General features: G+C 41.1%; 1 protein-coding gene across 1 annotated transcript; it reads right to left on the minus strand.

Moving 5' to 3' along the window:
- Positions 1-576: 576 nt before the first annotated feature.
- LOC308640018 (zinc finger protein 124-like) lies at positions 577-20,318 on the minus strand (the record flags this gene model as incomplete). The annotated part of the gene is made up of 5 exons (XM_081312090.1): positions 20,261-20,318; positions 3,221-3,347; positions 2,980-3,040; positions 1,955-2,202; positions 577-584 (listed from the first exon to the last, which is right to left on the minus strand). The coding sequence occupies exons 1-5, from the start codon at positions 20,261-20,263 to the stop codon at positions 577-579; spliced, it is 447 nt and encodes a 148-aa protein (XP_081168216.1). The 5' UTR covers positions 20,264-20,318.
- Between the last annotated feature and the right edge of the window lie 1,326 nt (positions 20,319-21,644).

Consider the following 21,644-nt stretch of genomic DNA (forward strand, 5'->3'; position numbering starts at 1 on the left):
GAGGATGACATGAAATATTGATTTACCATATTTCACATTCAAAGGGTTTTTCTCCAGTAAACTTCCTACATGTATATGCGTGAAACAGTAATAACAGAAGAGTTTACCAATTGTTTTCATGCATACGACTTCTATGCAGTATGTGTTCTTTCACATGTGTGAAGCAGACAAGATGTGGCAAAGGCTTCTCCACGTTGTTGACATTCATTGGGCTTCTCTCCAGTATACATTCTTCCATGTCTGTGAAGGTCACTGGATCTAGCAAAGGCTTTGCCACACTGCTTACATTCTTAGGGCTTCTCTCCAGTATGAGTTTGTTCATGTAAGTGAAGGTAAGAGGACTGAGTGAAGGCTTTGCCACACTGCTTACATTTATAGGGCTTCTCTCCAGTATGAGTGTGTTTATGCATCTGAAGGTAAAAGGCAGTAGTGTAGGCTTTTCCACATTGTTGACATTCATAGGGCTTCTCTCAAGTGTGTGTTCTTCCATGTCTGTTAAGCTGATAGGATGTAGCAAAGGCTTTTCCACATTGTTTGCATTCATAAGGCTTCTATCCAGTATGTGTTCTTCCATGCTTATGAAGCTGACGGGATGTAGCAAAGGCTTTGCCACACTGCTTACATACATAGGGCTTCTCTCCAGTATGAGTTCTTTCATGTATGTGAAGGTCACCAGTTCTAGCAAAGGCTTTGCCACACTGCTTACATTCATAGGGCTTCTCTGCAGTATGAGTTCTTTCATGTCTGTGAAGGTCACTAGTTCTAGCAAAGGCTTTGCCACACTGCTTACATTCATAGGGCTTCTCTCCAGTATGAGTTTTTTCATGTGAGTGAAGGTGAGAGGAATGAGTAAAGGCTTTCCCACACCACTTACATTCATAGGGCTTCTCTCCAGTATGAGTTCGTCCATGTATCTGAAGGTAAGAGGCAGAAGTAAAGGCTTTTCCACATTGTTCACATTCATAGGGCTTTTCTCCGGTATGCATTCTTCCATGTATGTGAAGATGATGGGATGAAGCAAATGTTTTTCCACATTGTTGACATCCAAAGGGTTTCTTTCTAGTATGTGTTCTTCCATGAATCTGAAGGTAACTAGATCTAGCAAAGGTTTTTCCACACTGCTTACATTCATAGGGCTTCTCTCCAGTGTGTGTTCTTCCATGTCCTTTAAGATGATGGGACCTAGCAAAGGCTTTTCCACATTGTTTGCATTCATAAGGCTTCTCTCCAGTATGTATTCTTCCATGTGCACGAAGCTCAGGGGATGTAGCAAAGGTTTTTCTGCATTGTTTGCATTCATAAGGCTTCTCTCCAGTATGTGTTCTTCCATGTGCACGAAGCTGAGCAGATGTAACAAAGGCTTTTCCGCATTGTTTGCATTCATAAGGCTTCTCTCCAGTATGTGTTCTTCCATGTGCACGAAGCTGAGGGGATGTAGGAAAGGCTTTTCCACACTGCTTACATACATAGGTCTTCTCTCCAGTATGAGTTCTTCCATGTGTGTGAAGGTCACCAGATCTAGCAAAGGCTTTTCCACACTGCTTACATACATAGGGCTTCTCTCCAGTATGAGTTCTTCCATGTGAGTGAAGGTCACCAGATCTAGCAAAGGCTTTGCCACACTGCTTACATTCATAGGGCTTCTCTCCAGTGTGAGTTTTCTGATGTATTCTAAGTAATCTGGGATACGCAAAGTCTTTCCCACATACCTTACATTTGAAATGTGCATTCCCTGTGTGTGTGATCCTGTGCTTTTGAAGACTTGTGTGTGAGATAAAGGTTTGACCATCTTGTTTACATTCATAGAGTTTCTCTCCAGAATGAGTTCTTTCATGTCTTCTAAATAAAGAGGAGAAATGAAAGGCTTTCCCACATACCTCACATTGCAAAGGTTTACCTCCACTGTGTGTTATCATGTGTCTTTGAAAACCTGGGAGAGAAGAAGAGGCTTCACCACATTGTTGACATTCATAGGGTTGCAACCCAGTATGAGTTTCTTCATGTCTTTGAATGTCATTGGAACAACTGATGACTTTCCCACATACTGTACTTTCATATGGTCTATCTCCAGTTTGCAACAACATTTGTGTGTGAACACTTTTGAGAGAAACCAGAGATTTCCTATATTGTTTAAATTCACATGGCTTCTCTTCACATTCCTCATGCTTGTAGTATTTGTGTCCAGAGTGAGATGTGATGTGCCTATGAAGGAATGAAGGACATATGAAATCTTTTGCACACATAATGAAGTCACATGGATTTACTCTATTAAAATTTTTCTTTATTTGATTAAGAATTGGAATCGATTTGAAGGTTTCCCCACACTATTCTGTGGGGAAAGTTTGAAGTTTACCATAGGACTTCTTTGAAGAAGAAGTGACCAGCACATAATTGATACCTAACTCATTCACAGTTTTCTATTTATTGATAGGTCTTTACATTTCTACTAACATCAGGTAAAGGCTAGATTTTCTGACTTGTTAAAGTTGCCTGAAAATAAAGAGATTGAAAGGAAACAATCCTTTGCAACACAGCTTCTCTATGGCTATTATTCACATAGTCATATTCACATAGGCAATTTCATAGTACTTTTTGCATGTCAAATACTTTGAAAAGACTGAATACCTGTTACAGATAAGTATATATTTCTGGCAAAAAATATTATAAGAATAAATACATTTCAAATCATGCATACTTCTTTTTTTTCTTTTTTTTATTTTTTAAAGAGAGAGTGAGAGAGGAGAGAGAGTGAGAGAGAGAGAGAATTTTTAATATTTATTTTTTAGTTCTCAGTGGACACAACATCTTTGTTGGTATGTGGTTCTGAGGATCGAACCCGGGCCGCCCGCATGCCAGGCGTGCGTGCTACCACTTGAGCCACATCCCCAGCCCTATGCATACTTCTTCGGTTGGTTTGCTTTAAAAATTATATGACAGTTCTCAGATTCCCTCACGAATTCCTCTTGTGAGTACAGTTACCTTAGGTTGCTTCCAGAGTTTTCAATCTGATCTTCAGTGGTCTTGTCTTCCCACTTGTTTCCTAAAATGAGAGAACATAACAATCTTTATGAATATTTAGGAGCTAGAAATGCTTTGCCAAATTGTAGGTGCCATTTATGCTTCAATAATTCACCAACTGATTTCCTTTTCACCTTCTACATAAATGACCAAAATAAACATGAGTTCTCTATTTGATTAATTTTAAAATGAACATTATTACCTATAGAAGCCAGGTTTCTGAGGACTTCCAGCATCACATCTCTGTAAAGGTTCTTCTGGGAAGCATCCAGAAAAGCCCACTCCTCCTTGGTGAAGTTCACAGCCACATCCTCAAAGGTCACTGAGATCTAAAATATCCCACAAATGTATAGTGGAGGCCAGGAGAGAATGACAGCATGAGAAATCTGCACTCAACATGCATGATGTTCACATGATTCCCTGGCCTCCTGATTAATTCCATGATTTGGTCCATCAAATCTTTTCTGCACTCAATTTCTTACACCCATTCCAACACTAGAAATTGGCTACTCAGAAGGCAAACATCATACCCTTCCTTTGGTGAGTTCACAGGAAGTAAGACAGGCTCCCAGATCACTCCTAACTTCTTTAAGGGTTTCACCTCAATTACATGTCCTAGAAATGCCCTGTGTGGTACAGAGCTAATATAAGCACTTCTGATAGTACTTATCTTTAGAAAAGAAAGGTGATGAGTAGAAAAATGCAGGAATCATGAAACTAAGCATTTGAGAGAGATTCTGCCAACTACAGTGGCTCTCTATACCTACAAAGTTAATATAGGCAACATGGTATTTACTGATGTCTTGTTTCCTCTGAAAGTCTATTGTTCCATACTTAAAGAAATGCCTAGAACCAGCCCCCACTCCCACCCTCCGGGCATGGGGTCACTAAGGAGATTCCTTCATAGACAACATTTAGACAACATTTCACACAGGTGGTCACAATGTGTTAACTGGAGATTAACTCATTCTGTGTGATTACACTAAGAACAACTAGAAGTTTGCAGGTACTTTACTCCAGAACAAATTTAGTCAACTAGCTTACTATTATATGACCAAAACAAACATGAATTCTCTATTTTATTAATTTAATTTATTTATTAATAAACACAACAATTTGCTAATTTCTTGTGGTTACTGTCAAAGCAGAATGGGGTAAGTGGAAAGCTGGCACGTGTCTTAGAAATAACTCTATGACCCAAAAATGTCACCATGGGCTGGAGATGTGGCTCAAGCGGGAGCACTTGCCTGGCATGCGTGCGGCCCGGGTTCGATCCTCAGCACTACATACAAAGATGTTGTGTCTGCCGAATACTAAAAAATATGTAAAAAAATTCTCTTCTCTCCCTCTAAAAAAACAAAAAACAAAAATGTCACCTTGTCCAAACAACAGCCTTACAAAGTTTTATAACTCTCAAAACAATCTTCTTAATAAACAGCAGGCACTATTTTTCTAAGTCTCACAGCAACAATGAATGTCCAATGATTGTCAAACTCTTCTTAACGGGAGCCAGTTCACTACCATAATGTACAGTCATGAGACACATACCAATGTTGTGCTCAAGAACATTTTGATCAAGGTTGGGCCACATATGCAATGGTTGTCTGGTGAAAGAGATTCATTGTGCCTGTAGCAATGGTGGTGCAAACAAACCTAAGGCAGAAGCTCTTCCAGTGTGTGGTAAAGCAACACGTTTGTAGCCCAGAATTCTGAACTATCCCACACAGTCTGCATGTGAAAGAGGCCACCATTCACATCTGTAAGCATGCTATGATGTCTGCACAGTGATGGAACAGACAAAAAGAAAATGTCCCTGCCACTTACACAGAAGCATACTCAAGGACTGAAACCATACAGAACCACCCCAAACAATGAAGAACCCACAATTACTCTCAGAGACATCAGCCCAACTCTGTCAGGAAAATGATGCAGACAGGAGGGCTTCATAAACCTTCAACCAAACGGGAAGCACACTGAGGTCTCAGGGTCACAGCAACATTCTACAGGACATAAAACACACCCCTACAAGTGCACCACCAGTGAAATCCCATGCACCACCAGTGAAATCTCAAAGAACATGAGAGATAAAGCAGAAATCAGATCAGAAGAAACTGAAAAGCCTCCAGGGAAAGGGACATGAAACACAGGGCTCTGAAAAGATACAGGACAAAGAGGTGACTCAAGAGAAAAGGTGACCATTTTGAAAGAAAAAAATGTAAAAGTCCATCATAGGAAATTCATAGAGAACACCAGAGGTGGCGCTGTATTGGTATCTAAGTCATCCAACGCACATTTCAGAAAAGAACAGATAAAAGCAACCAATGAAACTGCTGCTTAAGAAAACCAGAGAAAGAAGAGCAAGGTAAACCTAAATTAACCACAGGTAGGTTGCCGCAGTCTGGCTGGGCACAATTCAGGAGCCACGTGTCAAAAGAAACGAACTTCATTTTTAGAACCACACATGCCAAACAAAAAAGCTCCTCAGGAAAAACCTTCAGAGACCAACTGCCACCACCAGCTTCCCACAAGCCTCTCAACCTCCCCCACTCCTCCTGCTCTTGAGGCCGATTGGCTGGGTCGCATGGGTGGAGCAAAAAAGTCCACCAATGAGCAGCTCCATAGTCCGAAAGGGCGGGAAAACAGCCCAATGAGCATCACCGCAGAGGAGCCAATCAGCTAGAAGTTGCTGGGGCCGCTGTGAGCCAATCATCAGCTGGCAGTCTGAAAGTTTGCTGGGGCCCCTTCGGCTGTGGCTCTCAACATCTCCCCCTCTCTGTTTAAACAACAAGCATGTGGCTTAGGGACCATGCCTGCCTTAGGTTGTCCAATAGTACATATGGTCCTTACCCGTTATCTTAGGTTGGTACCATTGCAATTGGATCTTACACGTCACTGACTACCAGTCCAGTATACAGCCACACCTGTGGATAGGTCTTTGTACCAGCGGGGGGGTGAGGTTCTTTGCCTCACCTCTGTTGGCACCCAAATTTTAGCTGAACGATCATGACAAGCAGAAGGGAGGAAGATACACCAAGCCAATTGACGGCTCCTTTTGGAAAAATTGTACCACCAATGACATCATCAGCAAAAATACCCCAACACTACCACAAGTCGCTGCACCAACAGATAGTTCACAATGCATACAGGTGAGTTCACAATGCATATAAGTGATACATAGTCCAGGCAAGTTCTGCAAGCAGTTCAGTGATGGCTATTGCAGAAGCTGTAGATTGGTTTTATCTTTGTCTTCACTGGCACTGGGATGAAGATAGGAATTCTGGCAATAATGGCTAAAGAAAAAATTATGTAACATTCCAGAAGGCACTAAAAGAAAACAATTTTCTTAACAATTTACATTATCTTGAAGAGAATTATTAAATATAATGAAAAGGAAAGGTGAAAGTAAACAAACAGATCTGTTAACCTCCTTTTTTGTTCACATATTAAAACAATTCTCAACAGTTGTTTACCCAATTTAAAATAAACCATTTAAATCACGTGAAAAAAAAAAGAATATTGGATCCATTTTTTCATGAGCGCTCATCATTTATGATATATGGACATACGTACATACAAACATACAACATAAAACACAAGTGTGCACACAACTAATAAAATAATTGTAAAGGCCTTAAAACTTTTTACAGGTGAAATCTCCATTGTAATGTTTAAAAACTCTATAGTCAAAAAATAGAACTGATCAGCAAAACATTAACCTAGGTCTGTATGAGCTCAAAAAACAAAATAGAACTTCATGATGTGGGAAAGGGCAATAATAAAATAGATATTGAAAAAAGCATCCTGGTTCTGTCGCAGATGTAAGGGTAGCCAAACTGGAGTTCTGGATATCAGCTGTTATGGATTTGAGCCAAATCATCTTCTTTTTGGTCTATAGAAATCGCTTTAGTTAGGGCTGGGGATGTGGCTCAAGCGGTAACGCGCTCGCCTGGCATGCGTGTGGCCCGGGTTTGATCCTCAGCACCACATACAAAAACAAAAGATGTTATGTCCACCGAGAACTAAAAAATAAATATTAAAAAATTCTCTCTCACTCTCTCTAAAAAAAAAAGAAATCGCTTTAGATAATCTCTCTGGAATCCAAATCGGCTGCTGTTCTCCCTGTGGAAACACATAAACAGACCCCCCGACTCCAGACAATTACTGGGTCAGGACCTTTCCATTGTCCTGTTAGAATATCCTCCCAAAGTACCTTGGGCTTATGTACATTTTTTGGACACATATGCCTTTCTACAGCACTAAGCCCTGATGAATCCAAATTTTAAAAGTTTAGAGTAAAAAGGGTTATTTTAAGTTTAACTTTGGGGAATATATACCCCTTCCCAATTCCTTCTTTTTGCTTTAATAAGTAGATTTTAATAGTTTGATGAGCTCTTTCAACTATGCCTTGTCCCTGTGGATTGTATGGGATTCCTGCTATATGAGTAATGCCAAATGTTGAGCAAAATTGTTTAAAAGAGGTAGAAGTATAACCAGGAGCATTACCTGGTTTTAACAGTTTTGGAACGCCCACAGTGGCAAAATTTTGTAATCAATGAGCTATAACGTCTTCAGTTTTTTCTCCGGCATGAAGGGAGCCCACCAAAAATCCAGAAGAAGTATCAACTGTAACATGCAAATATTTTAATTTTTCAAATTCTGGCAAGTGTGTGACGTCCATCTGCCAAATATGGTTAGGTATCAGTCCTCTAGGATTGACTCCAGGATTAACTTGTGGTAAAAAGGTCACACAATTTTGACATTGTTTTATTATTTGTCTAGCTTGTTCCTTAGTTATTTTAAAATGCTTTTGTAAAGTATTAGCATTGACATGGAACCTTTTATGAAAATTTATAGCTTCTTCTAGTGTAGAGAAAATATGTATGTCATGTGTAGTTTTATCTGCTAAGGGCTCCTGGCAATCCTGTATGTGCCCTGAATGGATCTTTTCTGTCCCAGATTAGACTTTGTATAGTGGAAAGCAAAGAGAAAACAGTAGAGGAAGGGGAAATCCTACCAGCATCTTCAAGGGATACTATAGCATTAACTATATACTGATTATCAGAAAATAAATTAAATACAGAATCTTTAAACATCACAAAAGCTTGTAATACTGCATTAAGCTCTACCTTTTGAGCTGATTGTTTGGGTACTAAAAATGTAAAAGTTTGATCAGGTGTAACTATTGCTGCTGTACCATTATTTGACCCATCAGTGAATATATTTGGAGCATTCATGATAGGTGTTTTTCTTGTCATTTTTGGAAAAATTACAGGATGCAATGACCAAAAAGACAATAAAGGATTAGATGGTAAGTGGTTATCAAATGAAACATTAGATTTGCACATGATTATTGCCCAAGTATTTAACTCATTAGCTAACTCATCAATTTGATTCATAGTATATGGAGTAATAATTTTATTGTGAGAAATTCCAAACACTCCCTTTGCTGCTTTTATTCCTTTGAGAGTATTAAGTGTCCTACAGCCTCAGGATACCTAGTAAGAATAGTGTTAGTAGAATAGGATAAATGTATCCATAATAATGGACCTTCTTGCCAAAATACTCCTGTAGGAATATTTTTTGTTGGTAGGACAATAAATAATAAAGGCAAACTTATATCAATTCTATCCAAATGCATATTTTCCATATATGTTTCAATGATTTTTAATGCCTTTCTTGCTTCAGGCATTAACATTTGGGGTGAATTTAGATCTGATGGACCTTTTAGGATATCAAATAAAGGTCCCAACTCTCCTGTTGGTATACCTAGATAAGGCCTTATCCAATTTATGACTCCTAATAACTTTTGAAAGTCACTAAGTGATTTGAGTTGATCTAGTCCTATTTGAAGTTTTGGTGGACAGACCATGGTTGAGGATAATAGAACTCCTAATTAATTGGAAAATTTAATTGTACTTTATTGCGATCTCTAGATTATAATTTTTTAATAAGTTTGTGAGTGTGGCATAACATTCTAGAAATGTGTTTTTATCTTTGTGTGCTAATAATACATCATCCATATAGTGAAATATTTGTAGTTCAGGATTTTGATTTCTAAGTGGCTGGATTACATTGTTAACATAAATTTGACACATAGTAGGGCTGCTAGCCATCCCTTGAGGGAGTACTTTCCACTCATATCTCTGATCAGGACCTTCATGATTCAGTGCAGGGATAGTAAATGCAAAACGTGGACTATCCTCAAGATGAATTGGAATTTAAAAAAACAATCTTTAATATCTATAACTAAAACATACCAAGTTTTTGGCAAAGCAGACAATTGAGGAATCCCCAATTGAGCAGGTTCCATAATAACCATCTCATTATTAATGGCTCTTAAATCTTGCAATAATCTCCATTTACCAGATTTCATTTTGATGACAAAAATGGGAGTATTATGCAGAGATACAGAAGCTTGTATATGTCCTTCCGCTAATTGTTGTTTGACCAGGTCATGAGCTGCTTGTATCTTTCCTTTAGTCAGGGGCCACCGAGGAACCCATACTGGTCTTTCTGATTTCCAAGTAATTTTTATTGTCTCAGTGGCCCTTTCTGAAAAATCCAACCCATGTCTGTCCTTTCCTTGATCTATTTGTATTGGTGCTGCTATACCTTGTTCTTGTTTTTCTAATATTTTTCCTTTCCTAAAACCTTGTCTAGTCATAATAGTGGGTGCATTTTGGTTGATGTTATTTGTTAATGTCAAACCTAATTGATCTAGGACATCTCGTCCCCATAAATTTACGGGAAGATGATCCAATACATATGGCTGTACAGTTCCTTCACATCCTTCAGGATCCTTCCAAACTAATACCATTGCACTTCTATGGGGATTAGTCACCACTCCTAGGCCTCGAAGCATTTGAGTGGCTTGTTGTAATGGCCAATGTTTTGGCCATTCTTGATGAGAGATGATGCTAAGGTCTGCACCTGTATCCAGTAGCCCATTAAATTCATGTCGTTGAATATTTAGTTTTAGCATGGGACGAGAATCTAAATTTAAAGAAGGCACAGCCCAATCTACACCTGTGGAGCCTAATCCCTTGGAACCTCTTTCTACAGTACGACTGGAAATTTTATCATGTAGGATGGGTATTATTAGTAACTGTGCTATTCTATCTCCTGGTGAAATTACTGATACACCCTTTGGAGGACTGGCTATAATTTTTATTTCACCTTCATAATCGGGATCAATTACCCCAGGACTTATCATAAATCTTTTTAGAGAAGAAGAGCTGCATCCCAATAATAAGCCTACTGTTCCTTTGGGAAGAGGTCCTTTTACCCCTGTGGGAATGATTTGAACTCCATCTCTGAAGTTAGTACGGATCTGGCGGAGGCGCAGATGTCCAACCCTGCGCTCCCTCTGGTTTGTCTGATGAGGGATCTGATGGAAAATGTGTCCTGGGCACTACCCTGATGGGGTTGCTGGGTTCCTCCAGTGCTCCGTATATTTGTGGTTTTGGGCCCCGGAGCATTGGGTCCCCCTGTCCATTTTTTGACAATGGAGCCCGATGCCTTTCTCCATGATATCATGGATAAACACCTGGTCCTTGTTCATTTTTTGATAATGGAGTACCCTGTATGGTGGTTTGAGAACGGCATTCATTAGCCCAATGTTTCCCTCTATGGCATCATGGGCAAATACCCGGTATTCTACTCCTTTGATACCTAGTTTTGTTAAACCCTCCTCCTATGGGGCAATTCCTTTTAAAATGTCCTGTTTGTTCACAACTGTAGCATGTTCTTGGCCTGGCATCTAAAGCCTGTTTTACTGCAGCTGCCACGACTTGCTCTTGTTCATTAATGTCTCTACATAATTTAATATATGTGTTTAAATCTTCATGTTTCCATGGTCTAATGACTTCTCTGCACCAATGATTTGCTTGCTCATAAGCCAGTTGTTTTATTAATGGCATTGCTTGTTCTGTATTCCCAAAAACTCTGGTAGCTGTTTGAATAAGCCTATCTACAAATTCAGCATAAGGTTATTAGCTCCTTGTATTACCTTAGATAATTGACCTTGTAAACCTCCATGCCCTTGTAATGTCTTCCATGCCCTAACCACATCTGCAGCAATTTGTGTGTATACACCAGGATCATATGCAATTTGTTGCTGCTGATCCTCATAAGGTCCCTTTCCTAACAACATACCTAGATTTCTCTGAGGATAACCAGCTGCTGCATTTTGCTAGCCGTCTCCTTGCAAAATTCCTCATTGGCAACCTTCCATAACAGGTATTGTCCTCCATTTAGCACAGCTTTACACATATTAGCCCAATCTGCTGGCGTCATGTTCAAGTTGGTAACGGATTCAACCATGCTTACAGTGAAGGGTGCTTGAGGACCATAGGTTGTTACAGCCTCTTTTAGCTGCTTCACTTTTTTGAAATTTAAAGCATGGTGAATTTGCTGCCCTCCTGCCTCAAATACAGAGCATGTTAATATTTGAGATCCTGTCTCAGGATCCCAACTATCTACTGCGGGGATTGGGGGCCTCCCAGCATATGGAAGTGGCCTTGTTGGTTGGTCACTTACGTCCTCTGGTGATAGAAAGGTATTAGTAGCAGTCTCCTGTAGAGGTGGTGCTGTTGGTTGGACACTTACACCCTCTGGTGATAGAAAGGTGTTAGTAGCAGTCTCCTGTTGTAACTTTCCCCTGATGGCTTTTTCTGCTTTACACTTTCTTTCTCTGACTAGCTTAAGAGGCCTTTGGACTAAGCAAACAAGATACGAACATCCACAATGGCAATGTGCCAACTGGCAGAGTCCCTGGGCTTTTTTCTTCTATTCTTTTTAAATCTTCACCATGATGGTTCCATTGTGATATATTCAACAACTCCTCCTTAAAAAGCCATGGGCTTTTTGTATTGTATCAATGTATGCCCTGACTGCTCTTGATTTTACTGGGATGACTCCTTTTTACTGGGATGCCTCCTTCCTCTAATAATTTACTTAACACTCTTTTGGTTTGTTTTTTACTAATGTCTGATCCCATATTTCTACTATAATACAACCCAACAAGATGACACCAAACAAAACCGAGATAGAATGAAATAAAAATGGAACAACAATAAATCATTATAGCCTTTCTATCCTCATGACATGTGCATCCGTCCTTTCTCCCTATCTGTTCCTCAGACGTAAATAGTTTTTCCTCAGATGTGAGCAGTTTTTCTTCAGTCTCACTCATCTCCAGGGACAGGCAACTTAAAACAAAAGTGAAGCAAAACAAAAGAAGAATCTTAAAATGGCTACCCATCTTCTCACCCTGCCCTCAGGGGCAAGCAGTTTACCTTATCACTTACCCTCAGTCGTTCCCCGTGTGGCCCACCAAATGCTGTAGTCTGGCTGGGCACAATTCAGGAGCCACTTGTCTAAAGAAACAAACTTTATTTTTAGAACCACAAAGGACAAACAAAAAAGCTCCTCAGGAAAAACCTTCAGAGTCCAACTGCCTCCACCGGATACCCACAAGCCTCTCAACCTCCCCCACTCCTCCTGCTCTTGAGGCTGATTGGCTGGGTCGCATGGGCGGAGCCAAAAAGTCCCTGAATGAGCAGCTCCGTAGGCTGAAATTGCGGGCAAACAGCCCAATGAGCATCAACACAGAGGAGCCAATCAGCTAGAAGTTGCCGGGGCCGCTGTGAGCCAATCATCAGCTAGCAGTCTGAAAGTTTGCTGGGGCCCCTTCGGCTGTGGCTCTCAACAGTAGGTAACAGAGAAAGTGTTGATGAAACAACACTCAGGAAATCCGCAGTCTGCAAATCAAGTTCTTCATGAACATCAGCATCACTGATTAACTAGCAAAAGGCTAAGAATACAGAGGACAGGGACTGGGGTTGTGGCTCAGTGGAAGAGTGCTTGCCTAGTGCTTCGGAGAAACTGGGTTCAATCCTCACTGCCACATAAAAAGAAAGAAATTAAAAGTGTAAAATATACAATAATATTAAAGAAAAAAACAACGAGGACTGAAAACCTACTAACAGATTTAAAACTGTCATCGTCAACAATGCATTGGGACTTCAAGATTATCATAAATGTGCTTGACACAAGTTAGACAACTTACAGAAACTGGACCATTTCTTTGAGAGAGACAATCTCCTACAACTTACACACAAGGGGAAATACACAAAACAGATGAGCCCATGGCTGCTGAGAAAAACAGAGTCAGTAACTAATTACTTCCCAAAAAGGCAAGGCCAGGCTCCGACATCTCAAACAGGCTTCCATGAGACACATAAGAACTGCCACCAATTTTCTACTTTGTTTCCAGAACATAGAAGCTGAGTTAACACCTCCTAAGTCTTCCTGAGGCATAAGTTACCATATTATCCAAATTAAAGGGATGAAGAAAAGTATTAAATAGAAAAGAAAACTATGAATGATGCTCATAATCATAAATGCAAAATTTAAACATAAATGCAAAAAAAAAACTGTACAATTAAGTCATCACACTCCAAATGTCTATGCAAATGATGTGAAAATTATGGGCACAGGAACCCTCACTGCAGTGACTACAGCAGCCATATCCAGAACGGCCCAAAACTAGATGCAAGGAAGATGCACATTTCAATACTGAATGGACAAGCTGAAGTTTAACCACACCAAAGAGCATCACCCAGAAAATGAGCTCTGCAGCCTGGAAAGATACAGCACCCTTAAAGGCAGACTGGTAAGTGAGAGAATCCAGTTTGAAATGGCCAAGTGCAGTAAGATTCCAAGTCAAGAACATTCTGGAAAAGACAACATTATAGATGCACTAGCAGAACTGATGGGTGCCAGGGACTTAGGGAGCAGAGAGGGAGGAAGGAATGAGGAGGAGTGATGAACAGGTGGAACACAGGATTCCCAGAGCAGTGAAACTCTTCTGTATGACATTATCTTGTATACGATGTGACACACACAATCACATCACAAGGAAGAGGAACCCTAAAGTAAAGGATGAACTTTGGCTTATCCTAAATGTTGCTTCATCCATTCTCTTTATCAAATGTTCAACACTGGTTTAGTAACTAACAAACACCCTACACCAATGCAATATGTTGAAAACAGTGGAGACTATCAGCTGGAGAGAAGGCGTATTTGATACTATGTGTAATGGCACATTTAATTGTCACCTTGATTGGATTAAAGGATGCCGATGATTAATGAGCTTCAGGGTGTGTTCATGAGGGTGTGTCTACAAATGACGGGCATATGGGATAGTGAGCCAAACTGGAGAACCTCCTTAAGCTAGGCAGCACCATCCAATAGGACGCTGTCTTGGGTGGAACAAAATTCTTCACTCTGCCAAGGTGGACTCTGCCAGTGATTCTCTACTGAGTTTCCAGAATCTTTGGTCTGGACTAAGGCAGCACCATTGATCCCCCTTGTTCTGAGGCTTCAGCCTCTGGGACTCTGCAGCTACTACTTCTCAAGCTCTCCAGCCTGCAGATGGCTACTGTGGACATGCACCTTCGGGTCAAGTAGGCCAATCTAATGAATCCCCTTTGATAATCATACTTCCTCTTAATACTTTTCCTCTAGAGAACACTGACTAAAACTATGTAAGCCTAAAATTGCTCATAAAAACAAAGTTTATCTAATAAAAAGTAAATAAACTAACAAGCCATGAAGTTTAAAACTGTATACACAAGAAACAATATTAATATGCTAAATACATTTTTCATAATAATGCAAAAATAAAGCAAAGAGAAAGAGTCATAATTATAAATTTAAAAAGTATGAACAAAAGTAAGAAAACTGATTTTCAATACTATTTTCATCTAGAAAGAAATTGAATGATAAGTCTTCAAAACTCATTCCAACTGCTGGTGTAGTGGTGTGAACCTGTAATTTCAGCCTCTAGGGAGGTCAAGGCAGGGAAATGGCAAAAGTTTGAGGCCTGTCTCAGCAACATAGCAAGACACTCAGAAATTTAGTGAGACTGGTCTTCATCAAAAATATCAAGGGGATCTGGGACTGTAGCTGAGTGGCACACCACTTGCTAACATGTGTGAGGCACTGGGTATGATCCTCAGCACCACAGAAAAATAAATAAAATAAAGGTATTCTATCCATCTACAACTATACAAAATAAAAATAAATAAATAAATAAATAAATAAATAAATAAATAAATAAATAAGAAGGGCTGAGGATGTGCTCAGTGGTCAAGTGCCTGTAGGTTTATTCCCCAGTAAAACACCTGCCCACCTCCAGAACATTGCTCAGAAATTGAAATTCATTTCTGGGAGATAACTAAGCATGAGCAAGTCCATGGCATCAATTCCCAGCACTCAATAAGTAAGCAAATAAATAAACAACAGTCTACAATACTAATTCTCTTGGGCTGGAGAGTAGTGCTTGGTAAAATACATGTAATGAGAGATAAAAATGATTATAATACAAAAGGCACACAATTAGAGGCATAAAAACACAACAAAATCAGTGGAAAGACACCACACTTTCTCACAAAGAAGACTGAATGCTCCCATGATCTAAACTCTCTGAAAAAAACACTGAGTGTTTCAGTAAATTCTGTGAAATTTAGGGCATGGTTTACTGTATTTTGAAGGTAAACTTAAGAAAAACTACATCTAAAAATTTAAATAGTTGGGTTGGGATTCTGGCTCAGCAGTAGACTGCTTGCCTAGCACATGAGAGGCCCTAGGTTTGATCCTCAGCACCACATAAAAATAAATAAATAGGTATGGTGTCCAACTACAGCCACAACAAAAAATACTCTTCAAAAAATTGGAAATAGTAAACTCTATCTAAGACCAGGCAAAATGTTGTACAAGACAGAGAGAATAGAGAGCATTTATATTACTCCCAAATTTCGTAAGCTAAAAGGCTAGCTCTCAAAGGGGTGGCCCTACAAGGAGGCAGTTGGGAGGGAACAGGAATTAGGTGACATGGTGAGGGGATCAGCACCCTTATTTAGACACATGGATCTCTCCTTTGCAGGAAACAGGTGTCATTTACTCTTTCACTGATATTCAGTGATTAAATGATTACAGTTGGGTATTCAAGCTATTGCCAAAATTGTCCTTAAAATTTACAATGAAGACGGGTGTGATGGTGCATACCTGTAACCCCAGCGGTTCAGGAGTCTGAGGCCCTAGAAGATGTAGCAAGACTCTGTCTCAAAACAAATAATCTAAAAGGGGCTTGTGGTTAAGCACCTCTGGGTTCCATTCCTGATAACAAAAAACCACACAGTTAGCATGAACCTGCCAAGTTCAGAAACAACAGTGAAAAACTGTCGTCCTTTGTCAAATTCATCACCTTGTGAAGGACAGACACAAGTTTCCATGAAATCACATTCATAAATTTATCCACCACTATTTTTGTAGAATTGGACTCAAATTCTGCAGCAATAATGCAAGACAGAGTTTCTCTGTATCTTACGTGGTATTTTGGAATCGAGGGTTGGATTTCAATTTGAAACCACTGAAAAGACAAATCTGAATCTTACAAACTTTCTACACATGCTCAGGGGTAGCAAAAGATAAATTAGTCATTTAGATGTTTTCTTTTTCTATTTTTTCTTTTTTGTTTGATGCCTCCGAGATTAAACCCAGAGATATTACTACTGAGCCACATCCCCAATCATTTTTATATTTTATTTTGAGACGCAGTCTCACCAGGTTGCATAAGGCCTCGCTAAGTTGCTAAGGCTGTCCTCAAATTTGCAACACTCCTGTCTCAGCCTCTGGAGCAGGAAGGATCACAGGTGTGCACCACTGTATCTGGCTGTAAGCTGGGATTTTTAACAAAAAAAAAAGGTGGATTTTAACCCAACTCTCTCTTGCTTCTTTAATAATAGTCCATCCCACTTGGCTCTGAATAAATAAACCAGGGCCTCAGATAAGTGAGCATATCATTTCAAAGTGATACACAGAAAGCTTTGGTGCTGAGGGAGAACAGATGTGTCAGGCTAAAGGGGCAGGGAAGGTCTCTGACAGCTGGGACATGCTTCCTCCTGGTCTTGCTCATGGAGAGCATCCAGGATCACCCTCCCAGGCACCTGGACCATGACTCCAGTCTATGAGGCTTTTCAGGTTTGCACAGCTCTGCACTGGGGTGGGTGGTCCTTATGCTCCAGGAGAGGTTTTGCTCCTTCACACCATGAGAGACTAAAAGGGCAGGAGTCACTGCTCACCTTGACCCTCAGCACCAGCATCCACAGGCCGACTGTCCACCTGTCTCCAAATAATGGGAACAGAGCTTGGGGAAAACAAGATCCCACGGAAATAGCTGTTTAGATGAGGCCTTTTTCAGGAGATTCCTTAGCCCAGGGGCCCCAGCAGCTTCCCTGAGAGCCTGCCCCCCACACATCAGGCTGCCCTCTAGGGGGAGCTGACCCAGGGCCTGAAATTCTGTTCACCCTGCAAGGCACAGGGCAGTTGTGGGCACTCTGTGGCAGCTCCAGGAGAGGACAGTGGCTGAGGACATGGGACTTTGGGAGGTGTCCAAAGGGAACCTCTGCCCAAGAAATCTGACATGGTGTCTACACCTAAGGAAGATCAAAGAAAAAGCACAAGATTTTTACAGCTGTGAACTCAAGTTCTCTATACAGTTGCATCTACATCAAAGAACCTTCAGAGTACTTGACTTTGGCTAACTAGACGACCACCATGAGTGTAGAAAGGCAGGGTTCTGTATGGAGAGCAAACATTATCTTTAATAGCCAATCATCTTAATTTCTGTATCAGACCACAATCTCAAAACTTCTCAGAATATATCACTGACCTTACCAGACGTCTCCAAAATCTACCAAAGCTCACAATGCAGTAACAGACATACAGAAGAAATTTTCTTTGTTTTTTCTGTACCCCACCAATCTGATGTCCCTACCAATGCAATTGGTTAATGCACTGATACACAGTTTCTTTTATAAAAGTTCATGGAGGCCAGGCACAGTGGCACACAACTGTAATCCCAGCAGCTTGAGAGGCTAAGATAGGGGGATTGCTAAATTCAAAGCCAGACTCAGCAACTTAGTGAGATCATGTCTGAAAATATAATATAAAAAGGGCTGGGGATGTGGCTCAGTGATTAAGTGTCCCTGGGTTCAATCCCTTGTATGAGGAAGAAAGGAAGGAAGGAAGGAAGGGAGGGAGGGAGGGAGGGAGGGAGGGAGGGAGGAAGGGGAAGAAAGGAAGGAAGGAAGGAAGGGAGGAAGGAAGGAAGGAAGGAAAGAACATAAAGAAGAAAAAGAAAGAAAAAAAGTGATGTAATCTCTTCCAGAGAGGGACACACACATCATTCAGGGTAACTTGAATCCATGTTCCTTAGTATGATAATTAATATTTGGGTTAAAATGAACTATTTTCTGTAGCTGGGGTTGTTGATGCCTTTAAACCCAATAGACTGGGAAGCTGAGGCAGAAGGATCACAACTTTCAGGCCAGGCTGGGCACCATAGCCAGATCCTTTCTGAAAATCATACTGAAAAGAGCTGGGGATGAAGGACAGTCAAGGAATCAGACATTAATATAGTGGCATCCCCTTTTTTCACAGAAAATTTTAACTGGGTTTCTCCAGAAATCTTCACCATGGCTAATTTTAACTGTCAACAAAAGAGTGTCCACAAAAAAGTTCAGTGTAGATAAACTTCATATTTTTGTGTTGCCCTATTTTACTGGGCTGCTAGTCTGGAAGAAATCAGCACTCCAGGTGCTGGACTCCCCCTTACTAGTTTTTTACACACTTGTATCCAGTATAGTAGTTTGTAGAAATGTGCAAACAAGGCCTCTGGCCTTGAGCTGGGTTTCAGAGAAGTCACCAACTGGGCTCCATGGTAACAGCTGGTGGGGGAGGAAAGAAAGGGGAGAAGCTCTCCCCTCCTCAGGTGCTGTCCTTGAAGGGTTAACTTGGCCAGAACAGAGAAAGAAAAAGCTGCTTTTATGTGTGTGATGTGACAACTTGACTATGGTGACTCCACTTAGTGAACTCAGCCATGACACTCAAAAAGCTCATGACTGGGGCAGTTTGTAATCTTTTATTCATGAAAATTCCCCAAGAACACAGAATGACCTATGAGGCCAACTGGAGACTAACTGACCACAACTTTCAGGCTTGCTTATGTTGCCTGAACCCCCAAACTTCCCTTTTGTGGTTTTTGTGCTTAAATATGGAGCCAACTAAAGGCAGGGGCACCACTCTGACCATCTCATTCTTTCAAGAGCAGAGTTTCTGACACTGGCCAGCAATAAAGGCTTAACTGGAATGAGACTGTGTGGTCTGAGAGTTATTTGTGGGTCCCGGTATTACAATGTGAAATCTGAGCCCCCTCCCCTTACATGCTGGGTATAAAATTCTGAAACCACCTGAACTCGGGGTTCAGGGGATGGATGGATTGATTACAGCAAAAACAGTGCCCTCTGAGACTGGCTGCAGCCAGATAAAACTGTTTAAAGCTACCTTCAGTGCCTTGCCTCCTTTGTCCCTACATCATTATTACCCTGTGTGCTTACCTAACTACAGGACTGGTGTGACTCTACATCATGGACCCTCAGAAAACGGAGCAGTTATACTGTATTGATGTAGCCCAGGATTCCGTATCCCTGGGATCTATAAACAACCCCCTTATTCCCTTTAGAGCAGTTATTCTGACCAAACACAAGGAAGTGTTAAGTGATTATTCTTTCCCCTCAAGGATAATATTCACAAATAGAAAACAAATGCTTTCAAAAGTGTTGTTCTTGCCAGGGACATTGGCACAGGCCTGTAACCCCAGTTAAGCGGGAGGCTGAAGCAGGAGGATCACAAATTGGAGGCCAGCCCAGATTCCAACACAAGGGGAAGGGAGGAAGGGAGAGGAGAAGGGAGGGGGGAAGGAAGATTGATTTATTCTTTCCAATATTTCACTAAGCGATAATGACAATTAGCAGACTGTGTCTATTTGAAACGAGTGGGAAGAAGGAATGTCTGGCTGAGCTGCGAGGTGGAGGGAAGGTGGCCTTTTAGAAGGCAGGAGGCGCCTGCAATATGGAGGACCTCCACTGGGTGGAGCTCCACTGAAAGAAGGAAGGTGCATTTATGGTCCTGCTTCCTACACGTTGGGAAAAGTGAGTGTGGGCCACAGGTAGGGATCAAAGGGGACACCTGGGACCTGAGCCTCCCTTCCTAACCCAGGGAACCAGGGGACAGGGCCCAGGGCCACCCGACAGCAGCGACTCCCCGCGCCACTCAGCTGCTCACCGCCCGCCGGGCTCCAAGGCAAGTGCTGACCGCCTACCTTCAGCGAACTCACCATTTTTGGCTTCTCTGGTGACCTGGCGTCCACTGGAGGAACCTCCGGGCACCCGAGATCCCCGAGAACACTGGCAGCGCAGTCACCTGGGTCCCTGGAGCAGAGAACACGGGGGCCTGGAGCAGGAGTAGCCCAGTCGGTGAGGAAGAAAAGCCCGCAAGCTTGCGGAAGCCCGCCCTTCCCCTCCCTCTGCGCACTGATTGGACAGTTTCCCCCAGCGACCCGGATGGATGGCCTCCAGGCCCGCCTCTGGATCATGACTGACAGGTAACATCATCCAATCACAGGCTGAAATTGGGTAGAGTGACAGATTCGTGGCCCCAGCCCTTTTCAGGAGGAGCTTCCAGGCTGTGCTGGGAACTAATCCAAGTAGGAAGCCTTGGCTAGGCCTCTGCGACAGAGGTGACACAGGCCGCTGTGCTTTCTGAACAAGGCAAGGCCCTGGGTTTAACCTCAGCACAAAAACAAAGCACAGCTTCTCCTGGAGGCTGAGGCTGGAGGAGCCCAAGGTCAGGTCAGCACCTGCAAACAGTGAGACCCTGTCTTCAAATAAAATGAAAAGGGTGGTGATGGAGCTCAGAGGTCGGGGTCAAGCCCCATTGGGTTTATTCCCCAGTACCTTAAAAAAGAAAGAATGATATTTTATTATATATTATATATAATATATATTTTATATATTTTTTGTATATATAAAATATATATCATATATTTTTATAAAATATATATATATAATATATTATATATTTTTATATATAAAATATGTATTTTATATAATATATTCTATATATAAAATAGATATTTCATACAATATAGTTCATATATATATAATATATATAGATATATAAAATATATATAATATATATATATATATTTCTCACACTAAGTACATCTAATCAGAATATTATCTATAATATATTATATATATATTCCCCCAGCTGATGCGACCTCAAGTGATTTAGAAAGACACAGTCTCCAAATTTTTGAAACACTTTTTAAAGATATCATATATATGACCCATATATAATATCTAAAAATGAAAACAATTTGAAAACTATTTAGTAATTCTCCTCACCTCCTGCCCTCTGTTGCTTTGAGGAGGCTCCTGATCTATGAAAGGAAGCAACTGGGGTTGGCTCTGATGCCCAAGGCTCCCTCCCCAGCAGAAAGGGTGGGGGAGGAAGGAAGGCAATCCTCTAGGGCAGCAATGTGCTGTGGAAATAAAATGGGTGCTTTGGGCTTAGTGTCGATGTTCTACTTCGACTGTTAGGAAGTCTTCTGCAGAGACGTGACTCTGGTGACCCCACAGGTCTGGTCAGGTGTTCACCCAAAACCAAACAGAAAAGGTTATGATGCAAAGCAGGAAAGAAACTTTTACCAGTGCAGC

The sequence above is a fragment of the Spermophilus citellus genome, assembly GCF_964194105.1.
Source record: "Spermophilus citellus genome assembly, contig: SCAFFOLD_336, whole genome shotgun sequence".
In the NCBI taxonomy this organism is placed as follows: domain Eukaryota; kingdom Metazoa; phylum Chordata; class Mammalia; order Rodentia; family Sciuridae; genus Spermophilus; species Spermophilus citellus.